General features: G+C 40.0%; 1 protein-coding gene across 1 annotated transcript in view; it reads left to right on the top strand.

Annotated features, from left to right (window-relative positions):
* SLC4A3 (solute carrier family 4 member 3) overlaps positions 1-15,764 on the top strand; it is a 61,664-nt gene extending 45,900 nt beyond the window's left edge. Inside the window, exons 13-23 of the mRNA XM_032221944.1 lie at positions 1,348-1,564; positions 2,096-2,326; positions 6,041-6,189; positions 7,470-7,664; positions 7,887-8,093; positions 8,651-8,740; positions 9,850-10,016; positions 10,647-10,900; positions 11,934-12,103; positions 12,813-12,986; positions 13,505-15,764. Coding sequence (XP_032077835.1) covers positions 1,348-1,564; positions 2,096-2,326; positions 6,041-6,189; positions 7,470-7,664; positions 7,887-8,093; positions 8,651-8,740; positions 9,850-10,016; positions 10,647-10,900; positions 11,934-12,103; positions 12,813-12,986; positions 13,505-13,582 — 1,932 coding nt within the window. The 3' untranslated portion in view covers positions 13,583-15,764. The remainder of the gene's footprint in view (positions 1-1,347; positions 1,565-2,095; positions 2,327-6,040; positions 6,190-7,469; positions 7,665-7,886; positions 8,094-8,650; positions 8,741-9,849; positions 10,017-10,646; positions 10,901-11,933; positions 12,104-12,812; positions 12,987-13,504) is intronic.
* Positions 15,765-17,216: the final 1,452 nt, after the last annotated feature.

Consider the following 17,216-nt stretch of genomic DNA (forward strand, 5'->3'; position numbering starts at 1 on the left):
GGGGAAAAAGTCCTACATGTTAGATTTCAGAAGACAACAATGATGCATTCTATATTAACTCCCCTACCTTTTCCAAGCTTACATCCCTTGAAGTTGATTTTTGATGGCCTTAATTTTTGATGAAATTTATTTTTTAAAAAAGCTGGCTTAAGAGCTGCAGCTATGTTTTAGTTTCTACTTTCCTATTCAATTGTAAGTTTTGTGTGAAATATTTGTCCTTCCAAATATTCACAAGAGTTTAACAGAAGTTGAGAAGTCAACTATCGTGACAAGAAGTATATTTCCCCCCATTTCCTGTCTGGCCAGCTCTGTTGACCAATTGATCCAGCATTTTTATAGCATGTGCTCTGAGTGAACTCTGTCCTCCTATTTGCCTTCAGCAATATTTTTCATGTGGATGAATCTTTTAGTAATAATTTATCCACACTTCTTTTTTAATGTAATTGAAGTATAGAAGTGAAAAGGGAGTAATTCTTAAATTCCAGGATCACTATCTGAGTTCTCTCCTGCTAGTATTAAAATTTCTAAAAGTGTTTTTCTATCTGCTCAAAATTTTGCTTATTCATTCTGAAGTAGCCTATTTTATTTGTTGTAAATGTACTACCAAACTGACCAGAACCATTTAATAGTTTTTCTAAATGTTTAATTTTATATCAAATCGCACAATGTTTATGAGATAATATATTTTCTGTTTTAAAACAAAGAAAAAAATTACGGCCTCCCTCTCCCACCCCTTGATTTAAAACAGCATTTTAAAAATGTAAGATAAACCAGAAAAATTAAATTATCACATAACAAGATCATGCTTAACAATTGAATATGAAACTCCTTAAGTTACACTGTATAGAAAGGACTGTTAAAACAGAGATGGGAAATCAGTATCATCATAGACACTGTGGAGCTGTAATTCCTAATATTCCTAACATGTTATTGATAAATTGACTGGGGCTGCTGTAGGCTGGAGTTCAGCAACAACTGGGAGATCATGTGTTTTACCTCAGCACTAAATAATGTTTTAGTATCAATACATGAATTATCCACTTACTGGAATCAAGATTATATTTAATTGCTTGTGTGCTGACATTAAAGACTTCAGAAGTAATAATATTTTAAAGAAATGCATGTGTATGTACATACACACACACACACACACACACACACACTTTCCCCAAAAGGCAAAATGGGAACAAAATGGTAATTAAAGCCAGCTATACTGTTTCACTGGAAATGAACTGAGGGATTTATGTTGATATGGGGACTACACCACCAAGCCGTAATATTAGGGTGGGCAGGGCCAGGTATAAAGATGCTATCTGTGTCTCACCATGTTTCCCCATTGGTTTATAGCATTTCCATGAAGCCGCTTACATGGCGGATGACCGCCAAGATCTCCTTAATGCCATCAATGAGTTCCTAGACTGCAGCATTGTCATTCCTCCATCAGAAGTAGAAGGGAAAGATTTGCTCAGATCAATTGCCACCTTCCAGAAAGTGCTGCTGAAGAAGAGAAGAGAGCGGGACCAGAAGAAGTCCCTCAAAGAAACAAACTTTCAGGAATCCAAAGGTCTCTTCTGTCTTTGCCTATTGTATCTAATTCCTCTGATTCATACTGTGGCTATAATAGAATGAGTGAAATATGATTTGACATGTCAGTAATGCTATTAAAAATTGATGCAATAACAAAGTAGATTTTGAAGGCAGACTTTGTGGCAATTAGTATCCTGTTTCCCCGGAAATAAGCCCTCCCCAGATAATAAGCCCAATTGGGTTTTTGAGCGCATGCGCTAAAATATGCCCTCCCCCCAAAATAAGCCCTCTCTGAAAATATTGCAACACAGCAGCAGCCATGAGGTGACCATACTTCCTATCTTCTCCAAAATAATAAGATCTCCCCGAAAATAAGGCCAGCGCTTATTTCAGGGAGCCAAAGAAAATAAGACCCTGTCTTATTTTCAGGGAAACACGGTACAAGCAAATAAGGGAAAATTTGATCCGAGCACCTATCTGATTACATATAGTAGGGTATTAGTGTGGAAAGGTGTCTTGTTTAAGCTTCTCCTACCATTTCCCTGCTCGTCTATTTATGCCTTTCCAGAGCTATGTGAGGTCAAAGCTGAAGAAGAAGAAGAAGAGGGTGAAGAGGAGGAGGATGACCCTCTGAAGCGCACCGGCATTTTCTTTGGTGGTTTGGTGCGAGACATAAAGCGCAGGTACCCCAAGTATCTGAGTGACCTCAGAGATGCCCTGCACAGCCAGTGCCTCGCAGCCGTGCTATTCATCTACTTCGCTGCTCTCTCTCCTGCCATCACCTTTGGGGGACTGCTAGGTAACAAGTCCGCCCTCCTTTTTCCTCATCTCCCACTTCCCCACACATTTTCTACTCAAGCTGGTTCCTGTCTTTCTATGCTGCCCAAGATGTTGAGCAGGAGGTTAACATTTTGCTTCTACTAGCTGAGTGACTGGAGTTAGTTCATGCGCCTGTATCTGTGCTGGTCTAGTGGACAGGCTCCATATGGCTCTTGCTGCATTCAGATGAGCTTGGCTTTGATCTGTTTCATTCCTGTCTGGCTTTAGGGCTTTCTAGTCTACTGCATGTCTCATCTTCTATGGCAACCACAAAAACTCTATCATCCCTTATGTTGCTAAAATGGGACTTCCATTAGCAAGCAACCTAGGAGTCCAAACTGGGGAAGGATAAGGGCAGCAAATGAGAGAAGTCAATTTTAATCTCTTCTTATAGACAAATGAAGGAGAATTGGAATAGGTGCTAGAGGCCAATGAATACATATTTACTTACCCTGAGGTAAGATGGATAGCCTATAAATTCTATAAACAAACAAACAAATACATTTCAAGCATAAAATTTCCATAATCAAATTATTCAGACTTCTAGCGAGAACATTTTTGTTGGATTGGAGAATGGGGAAGAGATTAAAAAAGGCAACAAAATGGAAAACAGAGTTATGTGTAACCCTTTAGCGTACTGGCTTTAACCATCTTCCCCTGCTTAAGTCCCTCCATGGACATGCACATACCTACAGATTATTCCCAAAAGAATGGGGTTGTTGAAAGGAAAAAAAAGGTTATCCAGCTCTGATTAAAGAATTTAAAGGTAGGTACCACTGCAGTGAGTTCACTTGGAAGCAGATAGGCAATTGACATTGTTTGTTCACCATATGATTTTGCTGAATGAATCAGTTCAAAATCTGTCAGTTAAATTCTACTCTAATTTATATTTTTTCAAGAGGGTTTGTCTAATTCACATATATGGCTATTCCCTATACCTTGGAATGTTCCAGAGCTAAGTGTCTAAGGGGATTCTCAATCATCCAAGTCATGGTTGTCCCAAAAGTGCTTTTTCAAGAGGCAACTGGACTTTCTGTTTTTTCTTTGAAGACATTTCGCATCTCATCCAAGAAGCTTCTTCAGCTCTGAGCTCAAAGAAAAGCCAAAAAGTCCAGTTGCCTCTTGAAAAAGCAGAGCTAAGGATTTCAGTGGAAGATTGATCTATATTCTATCTAATGATTAACACAGGTTGCCAAAAAAAATAGTTCTGAAGCGTTCCTGACAGCATATTGAACAGATATAGAACCTATAATGTGTGAATTCACAGATGACCACTGTAAAATCACAGTTGCTCATAAGTAACTAGTTATTGTCAGTCCTCTTCAGAGCCAATAGAGATGGAACAGATTGAACATCAGTTGTTTGGCCCTAAGAATTATGTGCATAGGATAGCTTCATACATTGCATTAAGCCATAATGTTGTTTATTTAGTTTTACTTTAAATGAGTCTAGCCATTGTGGTTTATTAGCCATGAATCATAACACAGTATATAGACTCAGGCAATAATAGATTATTCAACATGTTGTGCTTAAATAAATCAAATTTAGTGTGATATAAGAACCTAGCTGGAGGGTTGGGATATGTGTGAGGTGGGGTATTTCTCTGTGTATGTCTCTTACAGATGCAATTGTGGGCCATATTTAATCTATTCCAGAATCCAGGTGTAATAATAGAATAGATATGTATGGAAGGACTCATTAGCAGGGGCTATTGAGAAAAAAAGTGTTTTTGTCTCTCTAAACCCCAGGTTTAGGTTTATGTTTATTAGATTTATATGCCGCCCTTCTCCCAAGGACTCAGGGGAGCGTACAACATTAAAAGAAACACATAATACAAAAGTTTAAAAAAAATTAAATAGAATATCCCAAACCCAATTAAAATTGACAATGATATTTTTTTTAAAAAATCAAATTAAAATTAACAGTGATCAATAATTAATTTTGTTTTGTTCAGCCAGGCTGGTTTGCTGGAAAAGCCAACTTTTTAGGGTGCGTCGGAAGGACCAGAGGTCGGGGATTATACGAAGCTGCAGGGGCAGCTCATTCCAGAGGGAAGGCGCTCCCACAGAGAAGGCTCTCCCCCTGGGGATCACTAGCCGACACTGTCTGGCCGACGGCACCCTGAGGAGGCCAACTCTGTGGGATCGCACTGGATGATGGGAGGCTACCGGTGGCAGTAGGTGGTCTCGCAGGTACTCTGGGCCTAAGCCATGGAGCACTTTAAAGGTCATAATTACTACCTTGAATCGCACCCGGAAGACAACCGGCAACCAGTGCAGGCCGCCTAAAAGGGGTGTAACATGGGAGTACCTAGGTGCCCCCATGATAACCCATGCAGCCACATTCTGGACCAGTTGAAGCTTCCAGGTGCTCTTCAAGGGCAGCCCCATGTAAAGAGTGTTACAGTAGTCCAGGCGAGAAAGGACAAGGGCATGAGTGACTGTGCACAGAGCATCCCGATCCAGGAAGGGTGCAATTGACATACCAGGCGAACTTGGTAAAAGGCCCCCCTGGTCACGGCCGTCAGGTGTTCTTCTAAACTAAGCCTCGTATCCAGAAGGATGCCCAGATTGCGGGCCCTCTCTGAGGGGGCTAAAATTTCTCCCCCTATCATCAAAGATGGAACAAGATGCACAAATCAGGATGACGGAAACCACAGCCACTCCGTCTTGGAGGGATTGAGCTTGAGCCTGTTCCTCCCCATCCAGATCTGCACAGCCTCCAGGCATCGGGACATCACGTCAAGGGCATTGTTTGGGTGGTTTGGGGGAGAGATGAAAAGTTGGTATCATCAGCATATTGATGATACCATACCCCAAAACCACGGATGATCTTACCCAGTGGTTTCATATATATGTTGAACAGGAGGGGTGAGAGAACCGACCCCTGGGGCACCCTACAAGTGACGCGCCTCGAGGTCGATCCCTGCCCTTCAGTCAACACAAACTGCGACCAATTCGACAGGTAGGAGGAGAACCACCGTAAAAACGGTGCCCCCCCACTCCAAACCCCTCGAGTCGTCGCAGTAGGATATCATGGTCGATGGTATCGAAAGCCGCTGAGAGGTCTAATAGGACCAGGTCAGAGGAGCAGCCCCTGTCCCGGGCCCGCCAGAGATCATCGACCAATGCGACCAATGCCGTCTCCGTGCTGTATCCAGGCCTGAAACCCAACTGAAATGGATCCAGGTAGACAGCTTCATCCAGGGACTGGGGAAGCTGACGTGCTGCCGCATTCTCAACAACCTTCGCTACAAAGCGAAGGTTGGAGACCGGACAATAGTTGGCTAAAGAAGCTGGGTCCAGGGAAGGCTTCTTAAGGAGGGGCCTCACCACCGCCTCCTTCAAGGCGGTGGGAAAGAACCCCTCTCTCAACAAAGCGTTGGTAATCGCCTGGAGCCAGCCTCATGTCACCTCCCGGGAAGCCGAGACTAACCAAGAGGGACACGGGTCCAGCACACAAGTGGTAGCACTGAGTCTCCCCATAATCCTGTCCATGCCCTTGGGGGTCACAGGATCAAACTCATCCCAGATGGTCTCCACAAGATTCATCCCCGTCAACTCGCCCGAATCTACCCAGTCAGAGTCCAAGCCTGTCCGGATCTGAGCAAACCCCAGATATGAAAAGAAACAGCATTGTTATTTATAACTGCAAAATTGCAATGTATCCTAAAGGCATTGCTTTCTCTTTACAGGTGAGAAGACAGATGGTCTCATGGGTGTTTCAGAATTGATTATTTCCACATCAGTATTGGGCATGCTCTTTTCACTTTTGAGTGCACAGCCACTCCTTATCATTGGTTTCTCAGGGCCCCTGCTGGTCTTTGAAGAAGCTTTTTACAAGGTATTAAAAAATCCTTGCTTATTACTTTAACAATCTCTAATTATATATATTATAATATATATATATATATATATATATATATATATATATATATATATATATATATATATATATATATATATATATAATATTATAAACAAATATCGTACCTCTACGGGGAGGAAACCCACCATCTGAAAAACCTCAGAAAACAAACAAATATACATATACATATACATGCATGCATGCATGCATGCATGCATGCATACATACATACATACATACATACATACATATAATATCCCTGTAAAGCTCATTTATAGTCTAATTCACACATTATTTGGGTATTACAGTTGCTGTCAAAATACTGAACAGATAAGACATGTGAGAAATGATTTGTATGAAGTGTTTCTCAGCTATGCTGAAACTATTTTTACTATCTCATTAAAGTTGGCTACCAATATGGGTGTTTTTACGTCATAACATATAGGAGCCATACTACACAAAGACTTGATCTTTTTGGTAGCATGTATTTATGAAGCCATTATGCTGCTCAAGTAACATCTAGATTTGGCCTGTTTAAAGCTAGTGATGGTTCATATTATTTTAAAAAAAACAGTTTTCTAATCTCCACAAATAGATCCAATAGTTGTCAATTGTTGTGCATTCATACTTCAGCAAATTGTACCTAGGATAAGAGCATTGGTCTCAATTTAATAACTTAAAATAAATTCATTGCCTTAGCTAAGATGGTAATGTGTTGCTTTATAATAGTATACAGCAAAAATTTATATATTTATTCAATTTTTATAGCCGTATCTTAATCAATGACCAACATGGCTGATTTTGCTGCTGCTTTGAATGTTTTTTATCTTTGCCTGCAAGAACTGTGCACCCAGAGGGTCTCTCTGTAACTTCTGCAGGTTTGGCAATCATGTGGCTAGTATTCTATAGTGTATTAAACTGGAAGAAAGGTTGGGTAAATAAATTGCAATTCTATCTCAAAGTAGCCTAGTAAGGCTTAATAGAACAAGACAGTGGATGTTGGGAAATAGGCTATGTGGAACCCACTGTGGGTTCTTTGAAACTTCCTCCATATACAAATTAGAGTTTATATTATCTCTACTGCAATCTTATGCAGTTTTTGATAAACTTCAATTAGTGTTGTCTTCTTGAAAAAACGGACACTTAGGAGATCATATTATGGGGTGTTTTCGAGGACAGGCTAGGAAACTATGCAAGGTTAGAAGGCAGACTTAGGTGATGTCTCTAAACTCCCATTTTTATTTTTATTTTGCCAGTTTTGTCAGAGCCAGAACATCGAGTATTTGACAGGTCGGGTGTGGATTGGCTTCTGGCTCATTGTCTTCATTATCATTATTGTAGCTGCTGAAGGCAGCTTCTTAGTGCGCTACATTACACCCTTCACCCAGGAGATTTTTGCCTTCCTCATCTCCCTCATCTTCATTTATGAAACATTCTACAAACTGTACAAGGTAAGCCTATCTCCAAAGAATTTGTGATTAGCTGCTTATATCAGCTGTCAGATTCAGTTTAAAATAACCGATAGGCATGTGACTCTTTACTAGTTTTGATCTTTTTTAAAACTACCCGCTGTCATTCTGGCTCTAAATAAAAGGTTTTAACAGCTACAATTTCTGTGGCTGAAAGGAGTGATACAGTAGTAAATGCTTTTCTTCCCTATACTGTGTTCCCAGATATTTGCAGAACATCCTTTGCTGCGATTCTATCCACCAAATCTTCAAAGAAATTTGAATACTAGCATATTATCTGCCGATTCTACAGCCCTTGATATCCGAATGCAACCCAACACAGCACTTCTATCCCTCATCCTCATGTTGGGGACATTTTTCATTGCCTTTTTTATGCGCAAGTTTAAGAACAGCCGTTTTTTGGGAGGAAAGGTAAACCTAAGATCTGGTTCTGAGTAAAAATGTATTGTGGCTTTTCTCCCATGCAACTATTTCAGCTGATTTATCTGTCTTTTTCATTCTAATTCACAATAAAATTAGGATCCCCAAAAATAATAAATGAAGTAGTCTTTCTTTGTGAATTTCTTAATAGATAGCTTGGCCAAAATCATAGCTATGGAATCAAAAGATATTCCCTCTTCTCCCTGCAAATACTCAGTTTCCACTATATTTAAAAGTGAAAATGCCCCTGAGTTGTTTTAAACCTGGAGAGTGTTCAAAATAAATCATCTTGAACCTGGCCAGGTAGGTTCAATGGAACTGGCAATGGAGAGATAAAGAGACATAGAGTATTAAAGATGTAGTTATTATCCTTCAAAAGGTGTATTATTACCCTATTAATGTATTTTTACTTAGAATTGCCCTTCTATGTCATAAGGGACATTTCTTCAGAAGTTGGGAAAAATTGGGTTAAGAAGGTAGATTTGATCCCCCAGTAATATCTCCAACTTATCTTATGTTCATTGTTATCTCCCATGTTTGTTCTATAGGTCCGGAGAATCATTGGAGATTTTGGAATCCCTATTTCCATACTTGTCATGGTTCTGGTAGACTATACTATTACCGATACATATACACAGGTTGGTGTTGCTTGTCCAAAGTATTCACCATCTCATGGGAACTAAAATACATTGATTTTTCTAGGCATTTGGAGTTAATCTTTTTGCTTTTTAATTTTTTATTAGTGTATAATATATAATACAAAATACAAAAGGAAATAGTTGGAAAATAGAGCAGAAAAAGGGAAAGGGAAAAGTGTATGGCAAAGGGAAAAAAAGAAAGAAAAGGCATTGACTTCCAATTCCCTTCATTGCAGTAGAATAATAAGATAGTAACATCAAACCTCAACTTTTTACTTTTACATAATAATATTACAAACTAGTCACTTGTATAACAATAAACCCATTAATCGATCAAACCCAAAATCAAAGTGTCATTTTTTTCCTCCTCAAGCCCAAAATCAGAAGCGGTTTCCAAGTAATTTCCAAGTTTCCAAGAAACAAAAGTAATTGTATTTTTTTCTTCAATCAGTTTGGCCATCTCTGCTAACTCCATCAAATTGGAGTTAACCTTGTGCATGCAGAACTCTGAATTTATGCCTTTTAACATTCAGGAGTTCAGAAGGCTGCCATGCAGAAAATAAAGGGTGTCCTAGTCATGTTGTATGATGTATTGATCAGCTGACCTCTGCTTCAGTGGGAGGTTTTGTTAAATGTGGAGTCATCTAAGGACAATTACTTGTTTGTCTGGTCTTCCAAATAGGACCAAATGTTATGTTGTGGTGTGAATCTGGAGAGTTAGGATAATTGTGATGATAGAAGCAGGCATGTCTTTAGTGTAGTTAAAAGCTAAAATTCCCATCTAGATTTCATAGAGAAACCAATTTAAGGCTAAAAACTATACACACAGACATATTAACTATTGAGATTATTTAGGAAATATTTTGAATTGAGCCATATAAGATTGTTTTTCTTCCTAGTTGGCTTCTGTTATAAAGATAAACAGTTAATCCCTGGATTAAATGGTGTACAAATATAAGGGGTGGGCTGCTGGGAGTTCTGTACATGCATAGCAACACTGGTAGGGCTAGGGTTTATTAAGAATTAAAAAGCTGTGTGGATACATATGTGCCATTATCTCATGCCTATTTTTACATTTGGTGTCTTGATATGTTATATTCTCCTTACAGAAGTTGAATGTGCCCTCAGTACTGTCAGTTACAGCCCCAGATAAACGGGGCTGGTTCATCCATCCCTTAGGAAGCCAGCAGCCTTTTCCCCTGTGGATGATGTTTGCTTCTGCCATTCCTGCACTACTCGTCTTCATCCTTATCTTTATGGAAACCCAGATCACCACGTAAGTGCCAGACCATTATGCTATAGATTGGGTTACTCATATTTACCATCCTAGATTTTCACAGGTATAGGTATGCTGGTCTTGTTGTATTCAGGTCTTTTCCCATGTAAGATTGAGATTGTCTTGGCAACATTTCAGCGAGGTCCCACTCGCCATCTTCAGGCTGGTGTTAAGCACGAAGCCAAAAACACTAGCCTGGAGATGGCAAGTGGGACCTTGCTGAAACGTTGCCAAGACAATCTCAATCTTACATGGGATAAGACCCGAATACAATAAGACCAGCATGGGCGCACGCGCACACACACACACGGGTGCGCACACACACACACACACACAGCAATGAGGATTTTAAAAATTATTTCTGTCCACATTGCACAAGAATGTTCTCATTGCTTCCAGTAACTATTATGAGCATGTAACACAGGAAGCTTTATCTGCAGTATAGAATTTAATTGCTGGCTCTGCTTTTTCATTTATTGCCAATGTGCCCCATCTCTTTACTAACTAAAAAAACAAACAAGTTGTTGCAAAACATTTAAGACCATGGCTTTTTTATATTTCCCTTAGTAAAGCAAAGCAGTGTTAGAGTGTTTTTGAAACTCACGTATGTTCTGTTGCCATTTTTTGTAGTCTGATTGTCAGCAAGAAGGAACGGAAGCTTTTGAAGGGGTCAGGCTTCCATCTTGATTTGCTGCTTATTGGGACAATGGGAGGACTTTGTGCCCTTTTGGGATTGCCTTGGCTCACGGCTGCCACTGTCCGTTCTATCACTCATGTCAATGCCCTTACTGTAATGAGCAAGGCCATAGCACCTGGTGAGAAGCCAAAGATCAAGGAAGTGAAAGAACAACGTGTGACAGGAGTGCTCATTGCTGGTCTTGTTGGTGAGTTCCTCTCAGAGGAATATGTTCTCTGTGATTATGTTCACTTGATGAAGTTAGATTAATCTGCTGAGCCACCATCTTCTGTTTAATATATATTTTAGTTGGGTTGGAGGTTTGAGCAGATGATTTTCTCAGAATCATAGAAACAATAAAATCAGCAGATCTTCTTCTGCCTTCCAAACTATGAATCTGTATACAGTGGTACCTCGGTACAGGTAGTCCTTGACTTACAACAGTTCATTTAGTGACTTCGAAGTTAACAACAGCACTGAAATAAGTGACATGACCATTTTTCACATTTATGACTGTTGCAGCATCCCACTGGTCATGCGATTGAAATTCAAACGCTTGGCAGCTGACTCATCTTTATGACGGTTGCAGTGTTCCAGGGTCATGTGATCACCTTTTGTGACCTTCTGACAGGCAAAATCAATGGGAAAGCCAGATTCACTTAACAACCATGATACTAACTTAACAACTGCAATGATTCACTTAACAACTATGGCAACAAATGTCATAAAATGGGGCAAAATTCATTTATGAAATGTCTCACTTAGCAACAGAAATTTTGGGCTCAATTATGATAATAACTCAAGGACTATCTGTACTCACCCTTATGTGTTTCCAGGAGGCATGACAAGTACTCAAAGTACCAAACTAACCATGTGACATGACACTGTTTCAGCCGGGAAGGATTTCCTATTTTTCCTGTGTCAGCAATCTTCCCAGCATAGACGACTTTCCGTCTGTCTTCTGCAGCTGTCCCCTACTTTCTATTGCAATGTGTTGAATAGCAAACAAATGCTGAGTACCAGGACAACATTTTAACATCAAAATGTGTTGAATACCAAATTTGATATGTTTTGAAGTAGTTGAGTACTGAGGTACCACTATATTTGTATCTCTCTGCCAGCGCCATTCTTCTGAATTCCTTGAAAATTTACATGTGCCATTTTAGGCATTGTCTTATATTCTCACTATAGTTATATAGGTATTTTTTGAAAGAAAATGGAACATTCTGTGCTATTTGCAGGTCTTTCCATTGCCATGGGAAGTATACTACGTCAGATTCCATTGGCTGTGCTGTTTGGGGTTTTCCTGTATATGGGCGTGACATCTTTGACTGGCATTCAGTTATATGAAAGGCTCCTCCTGATCTTCATGCCATCCAAGCATCACCCTGATCACGTTTATGTTATCAAGGTACTGTAGTATATTTTCAGGGGAATTGAGAAGGTAAACAATGAATCCATTGGATGGCAAGAGAAGAATGTCTGCAGGTAGAAGTAGTAAATGGAGATTGGGATGGCATCATCAAAACAATTTTTTAACCACTGCGCCAAGGTGGCGCAGTGGTTAAATGCAGCACTGCAGGCTACTGCTAGATCAGCAGGTCAGCGGTTCAAATCTCACCGGCTCAGGGTTGACTCAGCCTTCCATCCTTCCAAGGTGGGTAAAATGAGGACCCAGATTGTTGGGGGCAATATGCTGACTCTCTGTAAACCGCTTAGAGAGGCCTGAAAGGCCTATGAAGCGGTATATAAGTCTACTGCTATTGCTATTAAGAATATAGAGACTGTGTGTTTTAATAATAGTTATTGTCTAATGTTTCTATTCCTGTTGTTTTTTTCCTATAGTTTTCTTCACTGAGAGTCACTGGGGCTCAAACATACAATTTTTTTATTATTGTTGTTGTTGTTCACCGCACAGTCAACCAGATTTCAGACTGGATTTGGCATTTTTGTCCTCCCATCGAGTCCTTCCCAAGGACATGGGATAGGCAGATGTTGATGTTTCATAATGTTGTTATTATTTTCAAGTTCCGTTTTTTTTTTTTGGTTATCAATCTTTGTCTTGCAAGCAGGTTGTTGCTTCTGTGCACAAGATTTCTTAACACGTTTTTCTCCTTCAGGTGAAGACTTGGCGAATGAATCTCTTCACATGCATCCAACTAGCCTGCCTTGTATTGCTATGGGTGGTAAAATCCACAGTGGCATCACTGGCTTTCCCGTTTGTCCTGATCATGACAGTTCCTCTACGGCGATACCTGTTGCCACGTTTCTTTCACGAAAGAGAACTGAAAGCGGTAAGATATTAAGAGAACTAATCTTTATTTGATCATTATGCACATTTACTTTCGCCAAATGGATAGCATGCTCTATAAGGTGGTGAGGTAGCGCAGTGGTTAGAGTGCAGTACTGCAGGCTACGTCAGCTGACTGCTAGCTGCAGTTAAACAATTCAAATCTCACCAGCGCAAAGTTGACTCAGTCTTCCATCCTTCTGAGGTCGGTAAAATAAAGACCCAGATTGTTTGGGGGCAATAGGTTGACTCTGTAAATCGCTTAGAGAGGGCTGTAAAAGCACTGTGAAGTGGTATATATGTCTAAGTCCTATTGCTATAAAGTATGCCATGCAGATACCACTTGAAGAGGAAGAACAAGCAATTTAATATTTGTCTTCCTTACTGCATTAGAATAGCAGATACACATTTTCCCAGATAGCTCTCGACCATCCTCCAACATCCCCAACGCTTTTGACTTGTAACAGAGATACCCACTGTAATTGAATGGATACTTATTCCTTTCTTCCCTCTCACTTGCAGCTAGACTCGGAAGATGCAGAGCCAAACTTTGATGAAGATGGGCGAGATGAATACAATGAACTTCACATGCCAGTATGAGCAGGCTGCTATATGTCTACTAGTTCTTTCCTGGCATTATGGGATAAGCTGTTCTCCTCATGCTGTTCCTGCAGTGGCTTTTGAACTGATCATAGGTCTAGTCCAATTGGCAGCTGAGTCATAACCCTCCCAGAAGCTCCAGATCAGAAGAGAACTTGGGCAAGGCAGAGCAAGAGGAATTGCTGCCTTCTTATGGACAGAAACAGAATATAATTCCAGTCACTATCACCCATGCTCCTTCTGAACAGACCTTGTTGTAGTGCTGTGCCATATATTGATCTGAATACGTAGACACCTTAGCCAGTTGTTATTAGTCTCCTGTCTAGAGAGGTCAAGCAGATTAAACTATTTTGCAGTGGGAAAAATAGCAGCAGGTTAACAAAGGAAGAGGCAAGTAAACCTTTTGGAATGTTGAGGGCAATACTTTTTTTTTCAGAATTAACAGTTTTCTGGTGTGGTAGCAGGAAGTGGAAGAATAGCTGATGTTTCCTTATTGAAATTTAGCCACTTAGTCTCATGATTGTTTAAGAGAGTGTGCTTCATCTGCTCTTCTGCATGATATCCTTGCCTGGGATTTCATGTTTATGGGAACTTTTGATCCTTTCCTTTTGAGGAAAGGCAATAAGGACTGTTGGAGACCACAAACTGTAATGCCTGCCAGCAAGGATTTCAGTACCATGATGTGTTCAACAAGTGGAATGTGGTATTTGTGCAATATTCGTGGGCACCTGCATCAGTTTGGCAAGTACTGTGCCTATGTTTGCTGTTTCCTTGGTTGTCCAAAGTGTTGGGGTGATCTAGGAAGCAAATCCATTCACACAGGGAAGGAAGAAGTGCAGGTAAAATTTGATGACACAGGCTGGATATCAGGAACAAATTGACTAATGATGGAGTAAAAATTGAATGATGGATATGGTTCTAAGTGAGATCATCCAAAAAGATTTTACAGTATTCTCATGCTGTTTTTCTCCCCTCTTGCAAAGAGAGTCAAACATGCAACCAGACAATTTGGAATCACAGAAGCTAAGTCTGAAACCTAATCTGGTTAATTATCTGATCCACCAAGCCTTCTTGTTGTACTCAGTCACCTCCTTTCCACTTAGTATTCTTCCATGTTTTACCTTCATTGCTCCTCGTGCTTTGTTCTTTAGTCTATCCGTGGTCATTGCATTACTCATTTTAGTATTTCTTTAAGCAACCCTAGCTGAGCCAACAGAGTCACTTCTCCAGAAAAGCTACTGATGGTTTGGCCCTGATAATTAATGAATAAGAATGATGGCTCTGAGAGCTAAAATATTCTGCATTTGTAGAATGCAAAATATACATTGTATTGTACAAGCTTTCTACAGGGATAAAGGATTGTCTTCATTTGCCTTTTGATATGTCAAAGCAATAGTTTCTAGCTCCTGGATTTTACCTGACCCTAAAACCTTCTGCCTTTTTCTCAGGCCCATATCACCCTTGTATCTCCCGCTGACAACTGCCTAGTTCTCTTTCAATTTAGTCCTGCTACTTTCTTCTACAGTTGCCATATAAAGATCAGATTTTGTGACAAAGCTAAATTGCACAAAAGATGCATTGGCTTTGTTCACTAAATTTGAACTTTTAGCATCTGAAAAGCCTGCTCCCTTTTCAGTTGCATTCATTCAGTCATGTACATTGCATTTGTGCTTGATTCATAGGCCAAACATATGCACAAACACCATGCAGCAAACGTTCAGAGCAAGATTCCGGAAGTGCTATCCTATTGGGTCAATATGCAGGGACTCTTATGAACTGTGAAGTCCTGTTCCATAAATCTGTTCTATGTACGTGGAATAAAAGATATACACAAAAGGCCAAGCCTGACTCTTGCCTCTAGTGAGGCAGCAAACCATATGGCATAGGTTTTTGGTTCATGGCACCACTCTGCTCCACTGCCTCTCTCTGTTAGTAAAATGGAGGCTGTCCCTACCCACCTACCTCAGGGGTTACCTGTTGAGGGCTGGATTGTCATGAGGCCATATATGTATATATATTCCTCTAATCATTCCCAGCTGGCTGCCAGTCTACCCCACCCACAGACAGTGACCTCCATTGTGCCCTGTGTAGCAAATCTGAACTGTCGGGGCAAAGACCCCAATACAACTCTTCTGAATGTAATAGGAAGGATATGGCTGCACCAATAAACCTTTCACTGGTACGTTGTGCCTGGTTCCTTTTATATGCTCCTGAAATGGAAAATCCAGCAAAAAACAACAACACCTCTATTCAAGTAGAATCAAAGAAAAGGATTCAATTAAAGTTGTCCCTTCCCACTGTCACACATGTATATGCATTCTGAGTTGCCTTTTCTTTAGATGATTATTAGCAAGGCTGTTCTGGCATTCCTTAAGCCTCAGTCCAGGTTATAAATAAATGAAAGATGTTCCTGTTTCTGACAGCAGATCCAAATAATCTACTCTGACTGTTGTTGCCTTTCAGACATTTCAGCCAGACACCTGTCCTTGGCTTGCCAGCAAAAATCTCGTAATTAGAAACACCGAATTCAGTTGCTTGATTTTTATGCAGGCATCGCATGGGTTCTGCTTCCCACACCAAAGAAGCTATGCCTGTCCATTTTTTTCTGTTCATTAGACTGTACTCAAAATTTCATTTAAATGTACTCCAGTTTAGGATCAAAGAAAAGACAAATGCACAACTCCATATAAAATAGTAACATATCTATCAATCAATCAATCCATCCATCCATCTAGCCATCCATCTATCATCTCTATCTGTCTATCTTCTCAAGATAGGTATAGTATGGGTGCAAAAACTGCCAACTGTACATACTATGTAAATGCTTATAATGTAAGCAAAATTTACAAGGTTGCTCCAGATGAGGAACCAGAAAGAAAGAAAAATTCATTGGGACTTTGTGAAAAGAAACAAACTAGAAAAAATGGTAAAATATTGTTCCTGCATTTCAGTACTCCACATGATCCTTCTAAAAGGGTTTTTCAGGCCCCTGTCTTAATTTTATTACAGAAAACAGTTCCACCTGAAATAAAAAACATACTTCTTAATTAAATACATTTAGGCCCAAGTTTTATAGACAAGTTTATTCAAACTTCAGTGTATATCCCAAAGCCCCTATTTCTCTTTTCCTTGGCAAATTTTAGGAAAAGCCGCGAACAGTTGTGAAATAATTTCTAAATTATTAAGAGCATCATCAGCTGATTATCAGCTTTCTATTTATTTATTTTATTTTTATCCTGCCTTTATTATTTTTGACAAAGAATTCAAGGCAGCACACATTTCTAATGCTCCCTTCTCCTATTTTCCCAACAACAACCCTGTGAGGAGGGTTGGACTGAGAGTGACTGACCACCTTTTATGCATTTGTCATTTGTCATTTATTAAAATTTATAGGCCGCCCTTTTCCCTGAGGGGACTCAGGGCGGCTTACAATCACGAGGGAGGGGGGTGCAGTATCAAAAAACAAAACAAAATGTGAACAAAGAAAAATAATAAAACACAACTTTCGTTCAGCAATCAACACTCGGGCGGGTGAATTGGGAACCTATCCCCAGGCCTGCTGGGAGAGCCAGATCTTGAGGGCTGCGCGGAAGGTCTGGATGGTGGTGAGGGTACGGATCTCAACGGGGAGATC

Source organism: Thamnophis elegans, chromosome 1 (assembly GCF_009769535.1).
Source record: "Thamnophis elegans isolate rThaEle1 chromosome 1, rThaEle1.pri, whole genome shotgun sequence".
In the NCBI taxonomy this organism is placed as follows: domain Eukaryota; kingdom Metazoa; phylum Chordata; class Lepidosauria; order Squamata; family Colubridae; genus Thamnophis; species Thamnophis elegans.